General features: G+C 44.7%; 1 protein-coding gene across 1 annotated transcript in view; it reads left to right on the top strand.

Annotated features, from left to right (window-relative positions):
- Positions 1–20,285, top strand: part of ARAP1 (ArfGAP with RhoGAP domain, ankyrin repeat and PH domain 1) — a 407,404-nt gene that overhangs the window by 361,813 nt on the left and 25,306 nt on the right. Inside the window, exons 23-28 of the mRNA XM_075593271.1 lie at positions 3,347–3,494; positions 4,884–4,970; positions 7,197–7,262; positions 15,087–15,204; positions 18,221–18,334; positions 19,370–19,506. Of these exons, the coding sequence (XP_075449386.1) occupies positions 3,347–3,494; positions 4,884–4,970; positions 7,197–7,262; positions 15,087–15,204; positions 18,221–18,334; positions 19,370–19,506 (670 nt within the window). The remainder of the gene's footprint in view (positions 1–3,346; positions 3,495–4,883; positions 4,971–7,196; positions 7,263–15,086; positions 15,205–18,220; positions 18,335–19,369; positions 19,507–20,285) is intronic.

The following is a 20,285-nucleotide window of genomic DNA, read 5'->3' as shown; positions in this document are numbered from 1 at the left end:
AAGATTCAGCGCACATCAAGGAGGGTTCCTTCTTCCTCAGGGGCATATGCATAGTGTCCATAGCTCCCCTCCTAATATACCCCTGTATATGCACTTAAAAAACTTCAGTGAAAACATACAAACTGCAGTACTAGAATATATAGGAGGATATATATATATATATATATTTCCTCCTATATATAATATATAATAATTATAATAATGTCCATGATATATATATATGTGCGCTCATTTGCATGTCATTTCCCAGAATCCCTTGCTGCAGTGGAAGTGCTGTGTGCTGGGCAATAATGGTGAAAGACAGGGTTGCAGACCTGCATAAGACATGCAAATGAACATACAGTAATATTTACAGTTGCTATATATATATATATATATCATGGACACATCTAGTCTGAAATATCTGATATATAAAACAATTCTAGTGGTACAGTAAGACAGATGTAGAACATACATTAATGTACATAGGTCAACATTTGGGAAACTTTTTCCTATTTCTGCTATTTAATGAGTGTCCCTCACAGGGTATACCGAAAACAAGAATAGCTCAGCAGAGTCCCATAGGACCTCCATAGTGCACTTTGTGGGTATACGTGTCCAACGTGTTAACATCCTATGGGACTCTGCTGCGTTATTGTTCTTTTGGGTATGCCCTGTGTGGGACACTCATTAAATAGCAGCTACCCGGCTGCTTTAAAATTATTTATTATTTATTTATTTATAAAATGTTTTACCAGGAAGTGATACATTGAGAGTTATCTCTCGTTTTCAAGTATGTCCTGGGCACAGAGTTAAGACAAATAATACATGGTTACATATAGTTACATAAATGAGCAGGGTATACATTATATACAAGACATTGCGTGCACAGTTAAAGATAATATATATTATGGGCGTATGAAACAGTTACAGACCAGATTAAAGTGTGAGACAGCCTTAGTTTTGAAAGAATTTAAACTGGTGGTGGATGTGAGAGTCTCCGGTAGGTTGTTCCAGTTTTGGGGTGCACGAAACTGTCTTTGGTTACGTGATTCTTTATTTATTTTTGTACTTGATAATACATTGTTGAGTGCTGATCCGTTTTCTTTACTGATGTACTGACGTAGGGGCACAGGATCTGATCACCAGCCAGGCCCAGGTGAGATCTTTCTCTGCATTATATTTGGTGAGGGCATAGTCTATTTTTTTTCTTCCAAACTTGCCCCCTGTACACCCATGTGCCTCGTGACCTGCTGGATGCTGTAAATAAGCTGGGCGCCAGTTCTCCTGTCCCAGTGGTTCTTTAATACTTTGGTTGTGGTCTTTGAAACCCATTCAAATCCCATTCCGGCCATTCCCCCCTCCCACTAGAGTCCTTGGTGATCCTATAACTGCAGGAAGATTACTGAATAAACACACACTTTTGGTGTTGTTAGGGGTATTTCCTCTTGCCTGTTTGTTTAGACGAAGGCCTAGTATTTTAAGGCAGCGTTACCTTCAAAATCGTAGGTGTATTTGTTCAAATAAATCAGTATTAGATAATACTCGCTACATTTCACTCCTCATACCCTTTTTATTTACTCAAAGATGTTATTGGTAAGTTTGACAACTTTAACTGAAATAAAACATGCAAAACAGTACAGGTCAAAGGTCAAGGGCATTGGGGAAATGACAGAAATAATAGTGGGGTGGAAATCAAAAAGGGGGAGGGGTGGGAGGGTACGCACATTCATTTGTAATACTGTAAAATGTAATGGTCAATTCTAACAGGTACATCTTCCATATATGACATTTGCTGGTAGGCCCAACTCATCCAGTGCAGTTAGTCTCTAAAGCATGTATTAAGCGTCCTTGCATTGCTATAGCAACCGTTTAGAAATCCGCAGCGCTTCCGCTTTTGAAGTAGGCGGCCATGTTGCGTGTCCCCGGATGCACATAGTTGGCAAGTAACGTTACACATTGATGCTGAGAAACGTGTTCAGAATCACTCTCTCGGCAGCGGTCCAACTGCAGCGTTTGGCGCACGGCCTCAGTTTATCATTTGGATGGCGAAAAACGATAGACGGTGATATTCAGCATGTAGACCAGGGGTGGGAAACTCCTGTCCTCAAGGGCCACCAACAGGTCAGGTTTTTCAGATATGCCAGCTTCAGCACAGGTGGCTCAATCAGTGGCTTAGTCTTCGACCCTGAAAACCAGACCTGTTGGTGTCCCTTGAGGACTGGAGTTGTGCACACCTGATATAGACATGTAATATAGTTAAATAGTTACATAGTAGATGAGGTTGAAAAAAGACGTACGTCCATCAAGTTCAACCTATGCTAAGTTTAGCCAACAGATACTTTATCCTATATCCGTACTTACAGTATATTGATCCAGAGGAAGGCAAACAAATAACCCCAGTTAGATATCATCCAATGATATCTCATAAGGGGAAAATAAATTCCTTTCTGACTCCAAATATTTGCAATCAGATTATTCCCTGGATCAACATCATTCCCATGTATACTTATTTGGTATATCCCTGTATATCTTTCCTATCTAAAATGATGCCCAACCTTTTTTTTGGAACAAATCTATTGTATCTGCCATCACAGTCTCCATGAGTAATGAATTCCACATTTTAACTGCCCTTACTGTAAAGAACCCTTTCCTTTGTTGCTGGGGAAATCTCCTTTCCTTCAAACTTAAGGGATGGCCCGAGTCCTTTGTTCTGCCCGTGGGATGAATAGTTCTTTTGAAAGCTCCTTTTATTGTCCCTGAATATATTTGTATATATTTATCATATCCCCTCTTAGACGCCTCTTTTCTAATGTAATAAATCTAATTTAGCTAGCCTCTCCTCATAAATTAGATTGTCCATCCCCTTTATTAATTTGGTGGCTCTTCTCTGCGCTCTCTCTAGTTCCATAATGTATTTTCTTAGGATTGGTGCCCAAAATTGTACTCCATATTCAAGGTGTGGTCTTACTAATGCTTTGTAAAGGGGCATAATTATGTTTATTTCCCTTCCATCCATTGCCCGTTTGATGCAAGATAAGATCTTGTTTGCCTTTGCAGCTACTGCATGACTTTGGGCACTATTGCTAAGCCTGCTGTCTACAAGCACTCCTAAATCCTTCTCCATCAAGGATTCCCCCAATTTATCCCCACTTAATTTGTAATTCACCTTTTTATTCTTGCATCCCAAATGCATAACCTTACATTTATCTGTATTAAACCTCATCTGCCATTTACCTGCCCACATTTCCAGTCTCTCCAAGTCCTTAGTGTGTAATAGTGAGTACTCTGTTTTAGGTATTAAGATAAAAGCCTCTGATCCTCTTAAGTTTTCTCTCTTTCTGTTTTTTTTTTCTCTCCTTTGCAGCATCCAGTATTTTGCGGACGTTAACCAAATGAATGTCCACAATCTGGCTATTGTGTTCGGCCCCACAATCTTTCAGACAGACGGCCAGAACTTCAAGCCGGGGCGAGTGGTGGAAGACCTCATTAATTACTATGTGAACATATTCAACGTACGTGATCTGGTTCTTAAATCATTCTGTGTCCTCCAGAAGCCAGAGTATTGGGAGAGGTTGAGATGGACGGGAGAGGTTGAGATGGACAGGAGAGGTTTAGATGGACGGGAGAGGTTGAGATGGACAGGAGAGGTTTAGATGGACGGGAGAGGTTGAGATGGACGGACGGGAGAGGTTGAGATGGACGGACGGAAGAGGTTGAGATGGACGGATGGCAGAGGTTGAGATGGACGGACGGCAGAGGTTGAGATGGACGGGAGAGGTTGAGATGGCCGTGGCATGCCCCCTGCGATAGCACTAAATTATATACTGTACACATCAACCCTTCTGACTTTCGAGCCTCTCGCCTCCCACTCAGCCAGCATTGTCCCTTGATTCGGCGAACCTACAGCTGCACACTAACCCTTTCACTGCCAGTAATTACCCTCCCCCAGTTAGAGGGCGAACCAATTGGATTGTATTGGTTTCTCAACACTACAGATTATATAGATGTAGCCAAGCTGGCCGTTCCCGGCACTCGGTCCAGTCAACCGTGCCGGTTGCAACCACGGGCTTTCATTTCCATTGAAAGGAATGGCACCCCCTGCAGCTTCGTCGTGGAAACCACCTCACCAGCGCCATGTTTTTCCCGGAGTTTCACCCACGTTCCTATTTAATCGAGTCCGTGTCACTCAAAATCGTAGTGGGTTATTCTTGTTCTCCCCACTCATCTCTTTGGCTAATGATGTCAGTTTCATTCATTCTAATAACATTCGAAAAGGGAGATCTGAGTTACTGGAATGACCAGTATATCAAGCAGTGTCCAGTGGGATCCCAAAAGATATCTGCGGTAAAGATTAGAAAGGCATCGCAATGCATTTGGTTACATAACTACATAGTCACATACATAGTCACATACATAGTCACATACATAGTTACATACATAGTCACATAGTAGATGAGGTTGAAAAAAGACATACGTCCCTCAAGTTCAACCTATGCTAAATTTACACGATACAGATACTTTATCCTATATTTGTTAATAAACTATTTTGATCCAGAGGAAGGCAAACAAAAAACCCCAGTGACACATTATCCAATGTTGTCTCATAAAGGGGGGTATTAAATTATTTCCTGACTCCAGTAATAATCAGATTTCTCTCTGTATCAACATCCTTCCCATGTTTACTTATTTGGGATATCCATGTATACCTTTCCTATCTAAAAAGATGTCCAACCTTTTTTTGTTGAAGATATCTATTGTATCTGCCACGGTAACAATACTGGTTACTGTGGGGACAATAAACGGGTCTAAAATAATTTCACAATACTTACACTTTTTTTGATTTATGAGTGAATCACTTATAATTTAACCCTTGAAACCTTGTGTGTCCTTCTCTTCGACAGGTGGATGAACAGGAGCTACAGAAGCAGCTAAACATCAACACTACCATAATGAAGATCCGCAATGAGAGCAAGACGGGCACTTCTGGGGTACAGTACCTACCTACCTACCGCTGTGACATTGTAGCTCTTCGTCACAGCAGCTTCTATGCCTGGACCAATTGTGGGCAAGATTGGAATGTAGAGTTTCAACCAATCACATGTGAATTGTAACTCAAGACTGTGGAGCTGACCAATCGGAATACTTCTGGCTCCACGGTTGGAATGAATGAATTTGTTTACCCTAAACTACCTGCTCATTTTGTCGGAAATATTCTGTTTATTCTTACAATCGTGCACAAACTCACGAAGGAGTCCATGTAAAGGCAGGTTGCGCCTTCCATGGAAGGCTTCCATATTTGATTTAGGATGCTGCAAAATTCACGGTGGCATTTTTTAAAGAATCCCCCATTAAAATCAGTATTCCCCTATATTGTAAGATAAACGAGGTACAGTAGTCAATTTTACAATCACATGGTTATGTGATCTGGGTGAAAAGTAAACGATGATGTCAATGTCTTTCGGGAAAAAAATTGTTTTAGGACCGAGCCTTAAAAACTCTTAACCCCTTTAATTTAAAGTGACAAACCGGGACAAAATACAAAATTATTTATTAATCATCTCTCACTCCCGCAGGCCGCTCTCACTCACGCACCCCTCTCTCCCTCACGCACCCATCTCTCTCACTCATGCACCCATCTCTCTCACTCATGCACCCATCTCTCTCACTCACCCCTCTCTGTCTCTCATTCACTTACCCCTCTCACGCACCCCTCCCTCACACACGCACCCCCTCATTCACTTACCCCTCTCTCACGCACCCCTCTCTCACTCACGCACCCATCTCTCTCACTCACTCACCCCTCTCTCACTCCTGTACCCATCTCTCTCACCCCTCTCTCACTCACGCACCCCTCACTCACGCACCCCTCTCACTCATGCACGCGTCTCTCATGCATGCACACCTCTCTCACTCACGCCTCTCTCATTGACGCACCCATCTCTCTCACTCATGCACCCATCTCTCTCACACATCACCCCTCTCATTCACTTTCCCCTCTCTCACGCACGCCTCTCACTCACGCACACCTCTCACTCATGCACCCCTCTCTCTCACTCACACACCCCTCTCTCACTCATGTACCCATCTCTCTCACTCTCCCCTCTCACTCACGCACCCCTCTCACTCATGCACCCCTCTCACTCATGCACCCCTCTCTCTCACGCATCCCTCTCTCTCATGCACCCCTCTCACTCACTCACCTCACTCACCCCTCTCTCTCACTCACGCACCCCTCTCTCTCACTCACGCACCCATCTCTCTCACTCACGCACCCCTCTCACTCATGCACCCCTCTCTCTCGCACATCCCTCTCTCTCATGCACCCCTCTCATTCACACATTCCTCTCTCTCACTCATGCACCCCTCTCACTCACGCACCCCTCTCACTCATGCACCCCTCTCTCTCACTCACCCCTCTCTTTAACTCACCCCTCTCTCACTCACACCTCTCTCACTCACGCACCCCTCTCTCTCACTCACCCCTCTCTTTCACTCAAGCACCCCTCTCTCTCACTCACACCTCTCTCACTTACCCCTCTCTTTCACTCACCCCTCTCTTTCACTCACGCACCCCTCTCTCTCACTCAGACACCCCTCTGTCTCACTCAGACACCCCTCTCTCTCACTCAGACACCCTCTCTCACGCAACCCTCTCTCTCTCATGCACCCCCCTCTTTCTGTCACACACACAGCTCCCCCCAAGACACACACACTTCTCACCAACACACACTGCTCCCGCCTCCTCCCCCCCCCCCCACCCCACAGACAGACAGACACATTTTACCTTGGCGGGGGGTTAGGAAGGCCTCAGGCCCCACGCTGCTCCTGCGGGCACAGTGCGGACGTTGGGCCCACCTTCCGAGGGTGGGCCCAATGTCCGACGCTGACAGCGGAGGAGATAGTAGCGGTGGAAGCCGAGCTGCAGCAGCGGGCGAGTAAAACATCTCATTTGTTCCGGCTTTGAAATTGCCGCTCCGAGAGGTTTGAAGCAGCAATTTCCAAACCGGTACAAGGGAGACCTTTTACTCGCTCCTTCGGGACACCGGGACAAGGCCTCAAAAACCGGGTCACACCGGTACGTATGGTCGCCTTAGCTTTAATGCCAGAGGTTTAGCGAGGCCTTGTAACGCGTTACTACCTCGTCTGCCTGTGAAGATGGTAAAATATATACTTGTTTACCAATTTGCTAAGTGCTTTCATTCCCCTTCCCGTAGGCTGGAGAATTCATCTGCACTGTTTATCTGGAAGAAAAGATGACTCGATTTGAACAGATTGTACAGGTGAGTTGTCAAACGATACTTCAAAGACCAGGAAAAATTCCAGTTACTATAAAGGTAACTATGAAATGATTCTTTTTTTTTTTTTATAAAAATGTCAAAAAGTGTCTTGAAACAACCAACTTAAAAAAAAACTATTCTTTAGAGGAAAGATGTCAACAAATAGTTATCCGCGTTTGCAGGCGTGATATCCAGTCATGCATGTGAATGTTCTCATGTTCAATGAAATGTAAAAGGATACACAAGCGCTCAGAAACGATGAATAACAATGTGCTGGCCACGATGCATGTGCCTCTTAAGCTTAACAATAATATCATTTTATTTCATTATTAATATCATATATCCACTTTTAATTAAAATACATATATCGCCTACCTTGGTCTTACCGGCCTAAAGGTGAACGACGATAAATACCGTTCCAAGACTTTAGTCTGTATTCCAGGCAAGGGTTTAATCTTAACACACCGGACTTTAACATCCGCCATAAAACTCAGCCTCCCAGCCAAGTGTTAACGTATAACCGTCAAACCGTTAAATAAAGATGTGACAACCAACAAATCATTTTAATTTTATTATATCTATCTGTCTATCTATCTATCTCTATCTATATATCTATATATAACTAAGGCTGTGACGTCACCTGCGTGAAGCGGATGCGTTTTAGGGACATGGTAGTTGCACCGTGGGGGGGGGGCGTGTCTAGGGGCGTCACGGAGCGGGTTCGCGCGGTCTGTGGGCGCGTCAATGCCTTTAGGCAATGTGATTGCGCCCCACGCGGACGCCTCGGCGCGGTCGTCGCAAACCATGTCCAAGGCCTTAGAAAGATAAAAAGAAAGTGCACGCTCCATAGTGCAAAAAAGTGTGACCTTTTAATATAAAAAGTAGGAGTACTAAATGCATTAAAAGAAGAATTAAGAGCATTTTGGTGTGATATAAACACCAGGCAGCATCATCCGGACATCAGGACTGCTCCAGGGGAAAACCAGGTAAGCGTCCAGATATATACACGGCTGGAGACGGGAGTCCAGAGGCACTGGCCGCAAGGATGGTGCTCGCAGGGGTAATGGAAAACCCCTAACTCCACTACATACACCCGCAACGGAATCCAAGGTGCCAATAACTGAAGGTATCCTAACAAGAGCAAAGGAAAAAACCCCATTCACTGCACCGCCGGCAACGGGGAACTCCTGATGAAGGCACTTGGGCGTGGAAACGCGTAGGGTTGTGTTCTAAGAGACACTGATTTCATCATGTTTCTGCGTTGCATCATGAGAGAGGTCGTCCCGCTGCCGGCGGTGCAGTGAATGGGGGTTTTTCCTTTGCTCTTGCTAGGATACCTTCAGTTATTGGCACCATGGATTCCGTTGCGGGTGTATGCAGTGGAGAAAGGGGTTTTCCATTACCCCTGCGAGGACCATCTTTGCGGCCAGTGCCTCTGGGCCCCTGTCACTGGTCATGTGTACATATATATGATGCTGCCTGGTAATATCACATTGAAAGGTTTTTAATTCTTCAATGTTTGAGCGCATTTTGTACTCCTATCTTTTATATAATAAATGTTGACACTTTTATGAGCTATAGAGCGTGCGCTTTCTTTTTTTATATTGTTGGGCTGTGGTTCTCCCTGAGAGCTGCCTAAGTCTTCTGCATTTATATCATCTGAAGATTATCCATGAGGACGCTTCCAATCCCCCTCTCTACATTTCCGGACTCTTTTTTTTGGTTCATTTTGGAGTATCTTATTTTTCCATGAGACTTATTATCTTTGTCTTATTGAGTTAGATGGGACATTTTTCACACAGTTTTCTTGCTTATGTACAGTATAAAAACCAGAGACATAACATAAAACACAGACAAAGCTCAGTTTTTAGCACATCTAGTGAGACTCATACACGGTACAGTGCCTAAATATATATGGATAAATATCTAATAAGTAAATGGTCTTTTAGTTTGACATTTTTGGCCAAAATTGTTGTAAGCCCCTGAGCCAACGCCAAGGCAGACCACATATCAGGGGTCCCTAACGCTAATATAAATTCTTAATAACCTGTTTAATAACAGGAATATACAGTACACTGTTTACTATATATATATATATATATATATATATATATATATATATATATATATATATATATATATATATATATATATATATATATATATATATATATATATATATATATAATTATGACATATACATATATGACAGTTTATATTTTTAGGATATTTACTGTTACATTCATTAGATATTAATCACTTTATTGTCACATATTACTCTAATTGACACTACTTATTATATATATGTAATATATTTTTATTTTATTTTATATATAAGATGCATTTTAACAAACAGAACACAATTATAGCCCCTCAAACAAATGTATATATATAAAAATGAAATTTGTTTGATTGTTAGTAGATGTGGGGATTCTCATTGGTCCGTCGGTCCGCCCGCTCATTCCCCGCCTCTCCCACGGCTCTCATTGGCCAAGAGGTACGCTGACATCACGGACACACCTACTCCACTGTGACACACACAGACACACACATACTGCCACAGAGTCTCACCCCTGCAGACTCACTATACCCCCTGAGATCACCCCTGCGTTGTCAGACACCCACCTTGGTAAGTTTAACCCACCTCTCTGTCCACCCCCCCTCTTACCCGTCCACGCTCTCACAAATGACGACCTCAGCACTCCCCTTACTGTCACAAATCACTTCCTCCGCCTTCCCGCCCGCTCTGTGCTCACCAGCCCGATTACTGTCTACACCGCTACTGCCCACATCTGGTCCCATCATCACCCTGTCGCCCGCTCTACGCTCAAAATGTCCGCCTTCCCGCACGCATATTAATTGTCAAGCATCAACATTTCAGCCTTCATAGACCCGGCAATTGTCCACCTTCCATGCACGTGTCCAAATTTATGCCTTCCCACCCGCTCCGCGCCCGCTTGGTGGAACCGATACTCGGCTAAAATGGCCGCCTTCCCGCCAAAGCCACCTCAGCAGGACGCTTACTTCATGGCCGATACGTACATCTGGCCTCATCAGCATCACCCTGTCGCACACTACACAAAATGGCCGCCTTCCCACCCGATTAAATATTAATTGTCCTCCTTCCTTAATAGGAAACAAGGGAGGGGTACAGTCAATTTGTGTTCCCCTTCCCCCCCTTTTCTCCTTCCTTAATACACTCAATTAAAAATGTACATGCACGCTCACAAAATGCCACCCTTCACGCATGATAACATATTAATTGCCCACCTTCTCAGCAGCCCAGTTGCCGCCACCGCTACGCTGCATGTCCCCCTTACTTACCACCGTTACTCCACTACTTACACTCTATCACACTCAGATCACCTCCCCGTTGGCTCCCCCCCCCCATCACCCCCCTCACCTGCAGCTCTCACCACCTGCGGGACCCGTTTTCTCTCCCCTCAGCGGGGACGCCGGGATCGCCAGGGAGGGGGGGTGGAAGGAGCGCACGCCGCTTCTCCACACCACCCGCGGGCCCCGTTCTCTCTCCCCTCAGCGGGGACCGCTGGGAGCGCCGGGGAGGGGTGGAGAGGGAGGGGGATGGGGGGGGGGAAACACGCACAGGGGACAAGGGTAGGGGAGAGAAACCCCGCCTGGGGGGTGGGGGGGAGGAAACAAGCACCGGGGCCAGGGGGGGGGGGGGAAACCGATCGCCTGGGACGGAGGGACAGGACTCACACACCCCCACCTCACCACCCCCCCACCCAAGATTCACACTCACCCACCCAAGATTCACACCCACCCACCCAAGATTCACAACCCAAGATTCACATGAAGAGCCCACCGACCCAAGATTCAAAACCCAAGATTCACAACCCAAGATTCACAAAGATTCACAACCCAAGATTCACACCCACCCACCCAAGATTCACAACCCAAGATTCTCACCCAACCCAAGATTCACAACCCAAGATTCACACACCCCCACCCACCAAAGATTCACACCCCCACCCAAGATTCATCCCCCATCCAATATTCACCTCCCCAACACACCCAACCAAGATTCACCCCCACCCACCCAAGATTCACCACAACCCACCCAAAATTCACCCCACCCCACACACCCACCCAAGATTCACCCCCCCACCCACCCAAGATTCACCCAACACCCGCCCACCCAAGATTCACCCCCCCCAAGATTCACCCCCCCACCCACCAGCCCACCATGATTCACCCACCAACCAACCCATAATTCACACCCCACCCATTATTCACCCCACGCACCCAAGATTCACAACCCTTCCCCCCATCTCCCCAAGATTCACCCCCCCACAAAACAATTATTAGGGATTCACATCCCGGGCAACGCCGGGTCTCTCAGCTAGTCTTAAAATAAAACCTACAATTGAAAGCACTAAAATCGAAATAAAACAAACGGGAGGGAGATGAAGGTAAGATTAAAATAATTATGTCTAATTACCAAAGCTCCCCTCTTTATTCTCTCCCCACAACCGACTTCCCCACAAGCACAGAACATCCTAGACCTTAGAAACTACAACTGCCTCACCAACCAACCCAACCAACCCCCCCACCAACCAACCCAACCAACCCCCCTCACCAACCAACCCAACCAACCCAACCAACCCAACCAACCCCCCCACCAGCCAACCCCACTACGTTCAAATTAAAAAAAGGCGCCCTATAAAAACTAACTGCAGAGCGCGACCCTGCAAGACCACGGGGCAGCGGCCGCGCGAAGACGCCGTCCCCTGGCAGAAACATTGTACTTGTGGATGCTTGAGCTCGGAAGTGGGAATTACATGTCGTTGAAATTCTTCATTTGTAGAAGGATCCGCTCCCCTTGGATCTGATGCCAATTAGAGATTTATTCGCGAACATTTCAGTTAAGATGAGGTTTGTTAGGAGCGAAACGTAGGTGGATAAATCACTCATTTGCATCCACTCCTTGTAGTGCGGTTCAAACCATACTAAAGAGTCAACTTCAAAACGATAAAGGAACGGAATGGTTTGAAATATATAATAATAATGTAATATAACTTGGAATTATAATTCACAGGTCATGCAGGATATTAAATCCTATGTGAAAAGGCCTATGGGTAAATATCCACATATCGGCATAATATTCCAGTATCGACAGCTCACTGACCACAATGGTTAAACAAAATACAACAGCAAAACCGCAGTGATGCCAAAGGATGAATACATAGTCATTTACAATCTATAAGATAAAAGTGCCCATAGAAGGTCCTCTTGTGCTGTTGCACCTTTAATACACAATATTCTAAATAAGGGAAAATACACTCACAAAATGAGTATTAATCCAAGTACATCTGTACGAATGGTGCAGTCCGAGTGTGAAAGAATGGGTACCGGCCACGCCTGCGTTGGTGAGCTCTCCTCATTTCTCTGTTCACACCACTTCTGGCCATCGGCTTCCGAGGTTGCTCGGGTGACATCGGAGACCGGCTTCTGTCCACAAGGCTCCTACGCGTTTCGTAATGTTTAACGTCACTTTGTCAGGTAAAGACGGTGTCACTAGGCAAACTCAGCCAGCTCAACTCAGCCTAGTGACACAGCTGAAGAAGTGAGGTTAAACCTTTACGAAACGCATAGGAGGATGGGTGCAGCCTTGTAGACAGAAGCCGGCCTGTGACGTTACCCATGCAAACCCGGAAGCCGACAGACGGAGACCTGAAGGGAGCTCACCAATGCAGACATTAATTAATGCAGATATTAACTATACTTTCACACGAAGACTGCATCATTTCAATAGATGTATTGTATGTCTTTATTTATATAGTACCAAAAGTGTACTCAGCGCTTCATGTTCTTAGATTAATACTTATTTTGGCAGTGTATTTTCAATCATTTTTTAAATATTGTTTATTCAAAGTGCAACAGCAGGAGAGGACCTGTTGAGCGCGCTTTTATCTTCTAGATTTCCGCCTTCTTCTTCACACACGGAGTTGGGGAATTACTACTTTTAAAAGCAGCACACACGACCTCCTCTGGATTAAGGAAACACGTTTTGATTGACGTTGTTGGACTTCATTTATTTATTTCTGCAGGAATTTATTATTCAGATGTTTGTGTCAGGACTCAGATGAACGTAGGTTTTTGATCACAGCTGGGTACTGTAGCTCTCACTCGAGCGCCTTTTGATTTATTCTTCGACATACTCCTTTGCAGTTCAGTATAACCTTACAGGGGAATGTAATGAAAAATTCATGGCCCCCTAGTTACGCCACTGATAATTCCCTTTTTGTCAAAATATAGGTTCTCATCATTATCACAACTTCGCTGCTTTAGACCGACTGTCCCATCTGTAATGTAATAAAACAGACGGTTATCATGTGGGTGAATGCTTAATTTAAGTATTTGTCGTTGGTACAGTTAATCCAATTTGTATGTCATTTATGTTACTATATGAGTTTTCCAACTTTTCGCTCAGTGTCCCTATTTTGGAGATATTACTATAATTGTTATAGTGTGTTGTTATTTTGTTAATTGATGTTTAATGTTGTATGACACTTTATATATAGTAATTAATAATTAATACATGTTAAAAAAATAAAAAAACAGAAACCCAATGATGTTTCTAAGGAAACAAGTTAAAACATTAGTCCAAGCTGCCCCCCCCCCCCATCCTCCACCTTTAATATGCGCTTCAATACAATCCACACAAAGATAAGTCAGTAGCTAAGTTGCCGACTGATCCTGTCATCTCCTATGATCAATCAGGGGTTCACAAAATGGCTGCAGAGGAGTATTGACTCAGAATTTATGACTTTGTAAATGGTTGCTATAGAAACAAAAAAAGCTTATTACATTATAATACATAAAAAGTGTAATTCAGAGTTGTTGTTTTTTTTTTTAAATGCTACAAGTATTTTCTTTTAGTTCAGAACGGATTTATTTAAAATAAAACAAACGCTTGTAGGATATTTCTTGGTCTTCAGCTTTAATATATTTGTCAGTTTGATACACTTTGCAATGTGAACTGTGCATCTCTCGGTTAGATTTGTACCATTTCGAGCGACCGAGTACTTTAGAGATGTTATATGATGTACAGAGCTCTGCAATCAGGACAGATGTCTCTGCACACGTGTTCTCAGAAAGAGGAGTCTGTAAAGGATTTCTCTCGCTGGCACATAGACTGAAACAGCTCACCACTTTCACAGGCCCCAAACAGCCACTAGATCTGTTTATCAGAGTCAATTATTTGGCAACAAATGCTGATTATATCATTCACAGATGTAGCAGACGATATTGAACCCGCTGACACGCGCCAAGGGTACAATGGCACGGTAGCCCTGCCCCTTTGTGTCACGCGTCTAATGCTTTTAAACGGCGAATTGTGTGACCTCCGCCGCAACGCGCCAGCGGGAGCAAAAACAGCTGCTACATCTGTAAGAGGAAAATGTTAATAATAATAGCGCTTTTCTCCCAATGGGACTCAGCGCATCACAATGGCCGTATAGCGCGTAGTGCGCAGCACATAGAATTGTTACAGACACAGTCCCTGCCCCGGTGAGCTTACACTCACCCTGAGGCACAGGGCGATAACGCGACTTAACCAAGGTCACAAGGAGCTGACACCGGGATTTGAACCAGGTTCAGTCACTGCCGGGGTCTTTACTCACTGAGCCGCTCCTGTTGATCAGCAATACCTTATCCCCTTGTGTCTCGGGAGAGCAAAAGTGACATTGTACGCTCTTTTGGACAGGCGCTAATTTGGGCCAGCAAAATTCTATGTACAGCTCTGCATACATGGTCAGCACTATATATATATATATAAAAAAATGATTACCTTTCCCCGGTCAGATTCCAGTGACCATGACCGCGGAAGAGTTGACGGTGAAAGTCCTCGTCAGGAGAAAGATTCCTGTGGAAGATGGGGAATACTGGAGCTGCTTCGAGGTGGATGAGAGCGAGGAGTTGGGTACGTTCCTGCTGGTGGAAGGCACGTAGAACGCACGAGCGTGGTTGAGATCACAAGTAACGGAGGTGCACTGATAAAAAGTAGCATTTATTTTTTACCAAGGTGTAAAGAGGGAAAAAATAAAAGTTCATGAAGCTTGGGATTAAAAGCAGCCCCTTGTAATGTGATAAATCATGTCGAGCTGCCCCGGCTGCCCCGGCTACTGGATGGCCGAGGCTACCCATTTTTGGAGTCATGGAGTAGACTCCCCGTGCGGGTCAAGGACTTCCAAAGCTGCTTCAAATGGACACAGGCCAGCTCTAAATAGGACAGAGTGTCAAGCATCCAATAGGGTCTGGGGTAAGGAAATAGGGATTGGGTGGGACCAGGGTTTAAGCTCATCCCTCCCCACTTTTTAAGGAGCAGGTTTTTCCATGTTCCTGTGCAGGACGGGTCCCCTGAGACCATTCTCCCCCCAGCAGAGGTAAATGAGAATTGTCACAGGTAGTGTTAGGACCTGCACATACTGGTCATGCCGTGACGTGGCTGCATATACTGGTCATGCCGTGACGTGGCTGCATACTGGTCATGCCGTGACGTGGCTGCATACTGGTCATGCCGTGACGTGGCTGCATACTGGTCATGCCGTGACGTGGCTGCATATACTGGTCATGCCGTGACGTGGCTGCATACTGGTCATGCCGTGACGTGGCTGCATACTGGTCATGCCGTGACGTGGCTGCACGCTTATAACGCTTTGGCCAAAGGGTTTAACTAAATGACCCTTACTCATGAGAATACTCACATTGAAGTATTTAACTATGTATTTTGTCACATTGGATGTAGCATGGGGTATCTTTGTCTTTTGATGTATACATTTGGCCACGCTCAGTAGCTCTCCTTTTGACACAAATAGACATATGATGTGGTGGGTTCTGGGGTTACAGCTAGCTGGGATTGCGTGTTCATTAATTTAAATTTTGAACTGGGTGGGACAAGTGGCTATTATTTTCGGTTAATTTCCGAACGGCAGAACCGCCATAAATCCTGTACAATGCAGCATCTTTGCCCACCAGATTTCAACAAAAAGTCAGAGAAAATATCAATGGCACGATAGAAATGATCAGGTGTGCTCTCTGTGCTGTGCTTTGGCATATAAAGTAAATAAGAGAAAGGAGTGGTGTGGTGCGCCCTAAACCAACTGTGTTTGACTGCCGCGGCCAGGTGCTCTGAGTGATTGGATACGTTAGAAAAAAAATGTGTAACTAGGATCGTGAAAAATGCAACAGGTAACGGAGATGGCTCAAAATCATCTGAAAGTCAAATTTAAAGAAAGAATACCAGCGCAAAAAACATGTTCCGATATAGAAAATATTTTATATTAAATGTAGGATAAGAAAGCACAAATAAGTGCTGAGAAAAAACACTTGAACAAGAATAAAATTAGAACGATACAGAAGTTACCAGAGGCTCCGTGTGCGTTGTAAGTGTAGCCGTTGAAAAAGGCCACACAAGTAGCAGTCCTGTGGTTCAGGCAATGCTGATAGGGAAAGCGCCCGCTCTCTGCTCGTCCGTGCGGGCAGTTCAACGGCCCAGCAGCTGATCCACTCCACGTCTGGCCCCACTCGTTACCGGATAGGGAAAGCACCCGCTCCCGGTTATCCTCTCTCTGCTTGTACCGGTCCGGGAAAGCACCCGCTCACCGGTATGATGTTTACAGCGGTCACGTGGTTCCACAGTGAAAAGTGTATAAAAGGTGAAAAAGGAATAGAAATCACACACAATCTATTTCCTACCCTATTTGGATTGGAAATAGATTGTGTGTTTTTTATTCCTTTTTTTATTCCATATTCATACTTTGCTATTTAGTACATCATACCATTGATGCTCCTTTTTGGTGCATTTTTGCACTAAGCTACTTAGAAGACGAGGCAGAGCGGTGCAATACTTCAGGCCCGCAGCCTTAATGTGAGTCTATGAACTGTTCACTGTGGAACCACGTGACCGCTGTAAACATCATACCGGGAGCGGGTGCTTTCCCGGACCGGTACAAGCTGAGAGCGGATAACCGGGAGCGGGTGCTTTCCCTATCCGGTAACGAGTGGGGCTATATGTGGAGTGGATCAGCTGCTGGGCCGTTGAACTGCCTGCACGGACGAGCAGAGAGCGGGCGCTTTCCCTATCAGCGTTGCCTGAACCTCAGGACTGCTACTTGTGTGGCCTTTTTCAACGGCTACACTTACAACGCACACGGAGCCTCTGGTAACTTCTGTATCGTTCTAATTTTATTCTTGTTCAAGTGTTTTTTCACAGCACTTATTTGTGCTTTCTTATCTTACATTTAATATAAAAATATTTCTTTATCGGAACATGCTTTTTGCGCTGGTATTCTTTCTTTAAATACAAAGAAAATAGCAATACTGTAAAAAAAAAAAATTGATTGCAAGATAGTGTCAAAATGGAAAGTGTCTGCCTGTAATAAACATACTTCACAAGCCCTGAGGAAGGTATATTTTAGATAGAAACGTTGACACCAGGTTGCAATAAATGAGTACATTTATATACATATTGGAGTGCTCTGTCATTACATCATTGTATTTGGAATGCAGGGCAACTCCCTGGGATCCTGTGATTAGTATTAGAGCATAAATAAATACATGAAATAAACTAAGTAGATTAAATTAATACCTAATAGTGCAAGACTTGGTGAACAAAACCCCCCTACTGAAATCTGTGTTCTTTAATTTGATAAATCTAGTGCAGGTTATTCTGTACCAGTTTTGCAGCTGGGTTGTCTTTCATATACAGCTGCCAAAAAGATGCAGTAAGAGTAAGGCACAGAGGTATGAAGGTAGTGTTATACAATTTGCAGTGGAGGACATTGTTAAGATGACCATAAAAAATATTTACCAATATAGAGAACCGGTTGGGTGCTTTGAGTATGTCATCAGGGTCAAAAAAAGTCCCATTTTTGTTTCCCGTCGAAGCGACCTTGAAATGCCTTTATCTGACCTTGGGCTATGATTTGTTCTCACAGAGCGCCCTCTGCACTTCTCTGAGAAGGACCTGCCCATCTACAACTCGCAGAATACCGGGAGCTTCTTGATCATAAAGAAGCATGCGCACATGGAATCAATGCTCCGGTACATGGGTAAGTACAGTAACACCCCTGCTGCCTACTGCACGCTCCTGATTACCCCAACGTGTCGGTCTGCAGTAGGTTAGGTTCTGTAGTTTGGGATGGATATTGTACAATCCCAACGATGTTAAAGGAACCTTTATATTAATATAGTGCTTTGGTCTGCCCACGCTGCCCCCCAGTCTCCTGTGAACGTGACCACTCATAGTGGATGCCTTCGGTTCTGTATGTGTACTAGAGGAACAGGACGGCTAATTCTAATACAATGACAAACTGGTGACCATGTTAGGGTGGTGGGAGAGGTTGTGCACCTGTCTATATTCTGCCAGACAAGTATATTGCTTGGCAGATGCTGCTGATGGACACCCTGTGGTGTCGCACACATACAAAAGTAAGAGGTTGAAATGTTAGCGTTTGGGTGGGGCGTGGGCCTGGCTATCTGCGCTGTACAGTGGGGAGAGTCTCACTCTTATAGTGAGTCCTGAACCTCTTTACATGCTGAGACATGCCGCCCAATTATCTCAGGAACAGGTTGCCATTTAGCACAAGGTTTTATTGTAGCAGAAGACTTATCTGCCTCTGTGAGCAGCACAGAGCTAGGCACAAATAGATAAATACAGACCGTGGCGTTCTTGGCACTGATCAAACAATAGACAATAATCCTGACTACCGTAGAAGGACAACTAGAGTCGCTTATAACCAGAAACAATATCAAATACCTTTTCTTTTCAAATAGCTATCAGCCTATCTCTGTCTCTTTTTTTCTCCTTTCTCTCTTTCTCTCCTACTCTTTTTCTTTATTTCTTGCTCACTCTCTCTCCCCCTCCTCTCTCTCCCCATCTCTCCCCCTCCCATCTCTCTCCCCCCCCCCATCTCTCTCTCTTCTCCCATTAGGATCCACTTTTCTAGATTCCTGATTACAGCTTCCCATCCAGATGAGAGAGACACACTCGCTATGGAGTAATCTGCCACAGTACCTCCCATTAGTTCAAATGCCTGTCTGTTTTCCGATGCCATCACCCTCTCTCTCTCTCTTCCTCTGTTCAGCCAGCCACCCGGGGGACACTAAGCACGGGATGATGAAGTTCCGCGAGGGGAAGAGTTTGCAGGTCTTTGGGGGAAGTTTTCACGACCGGTACTTCATGCTGAACAGCACCACCCTGCGCATGTACAAGGAAGTCAGGGTACGTTTACAAGGCACCTTTTTGGTTATGACTCCTAGCACCTGGGCACATACTGTAGGTTACAGTTTGAAGCCTGTAGTTGTGTCATCCGCTTTCTCGACTCAGACCCTCCTCTTTTGACCTGTTGTTAGATCTTGAGGACTAGCGATGGCCGCCACTGGGTTAGAGTCACTGTGCAGGGCTTACAAATGGTTTATTGAAAGGTGTTACCCATTTGAAATGACAAAGGCTTCCATAAAGCTTAATACTTATGCACAACTGTATTTGAAAATTCATACCACCACCAACGTTTGTGTCCGTGAAACAATCTTTATGACAGGTCCTTCAGGGATAAAACAACATGGCAGATAGAATGAGATGAAGCTTTGCTTCCAATCTGGTTATGTCACTGCCCTCAGTTGGGATTCCCACTCCTTGCAAAGGGACAGCTGTGACATCAATATGAGATGTACAGGTCATTCTGGGACAGGAAGTAGTCACAGAGTCTCCCTGATCAAGCAGCAATTCTTCAAGCGCAAATCAGCTATTTTGAAGCCCACTTAGTACCAGGAGGCCTCCAATGCTTTGCAAATAAATAATGTTTTTAAATACATCAAGTACAGTATTGCACTTTTAGCTGTGTCACCAGAGCTAGATATGTATATTGGTAACAGGAACATTTGTTTCCAGGGTTCACTTTTAGGTGGGACACCAAATGGAGCTTCAGTTGTTCAACTTTTCCTGCGCTGTATTCTTTCAACAAAACTTGCTTTGGGGGCTCCCCGGAGTTGAACTGCTGT

This window comes from Ascaphus truei, chromosome 3, assembly GCF_040206685.1.
Source record: "Ascaphus truei isolate aAscTru1 chromosome 3, aAscTru1.hap1, whole genome shotgun sequence".
Taxonomy (NCBI): Eukaryota; Metazoa; Chordata; class Amphibia; order Anura; family Ascaphidae; genus Ascaphus; species Ascaphus truei.
This window is presented reverse-complemented; position numbering and strand designations above follow the sequence as displayed.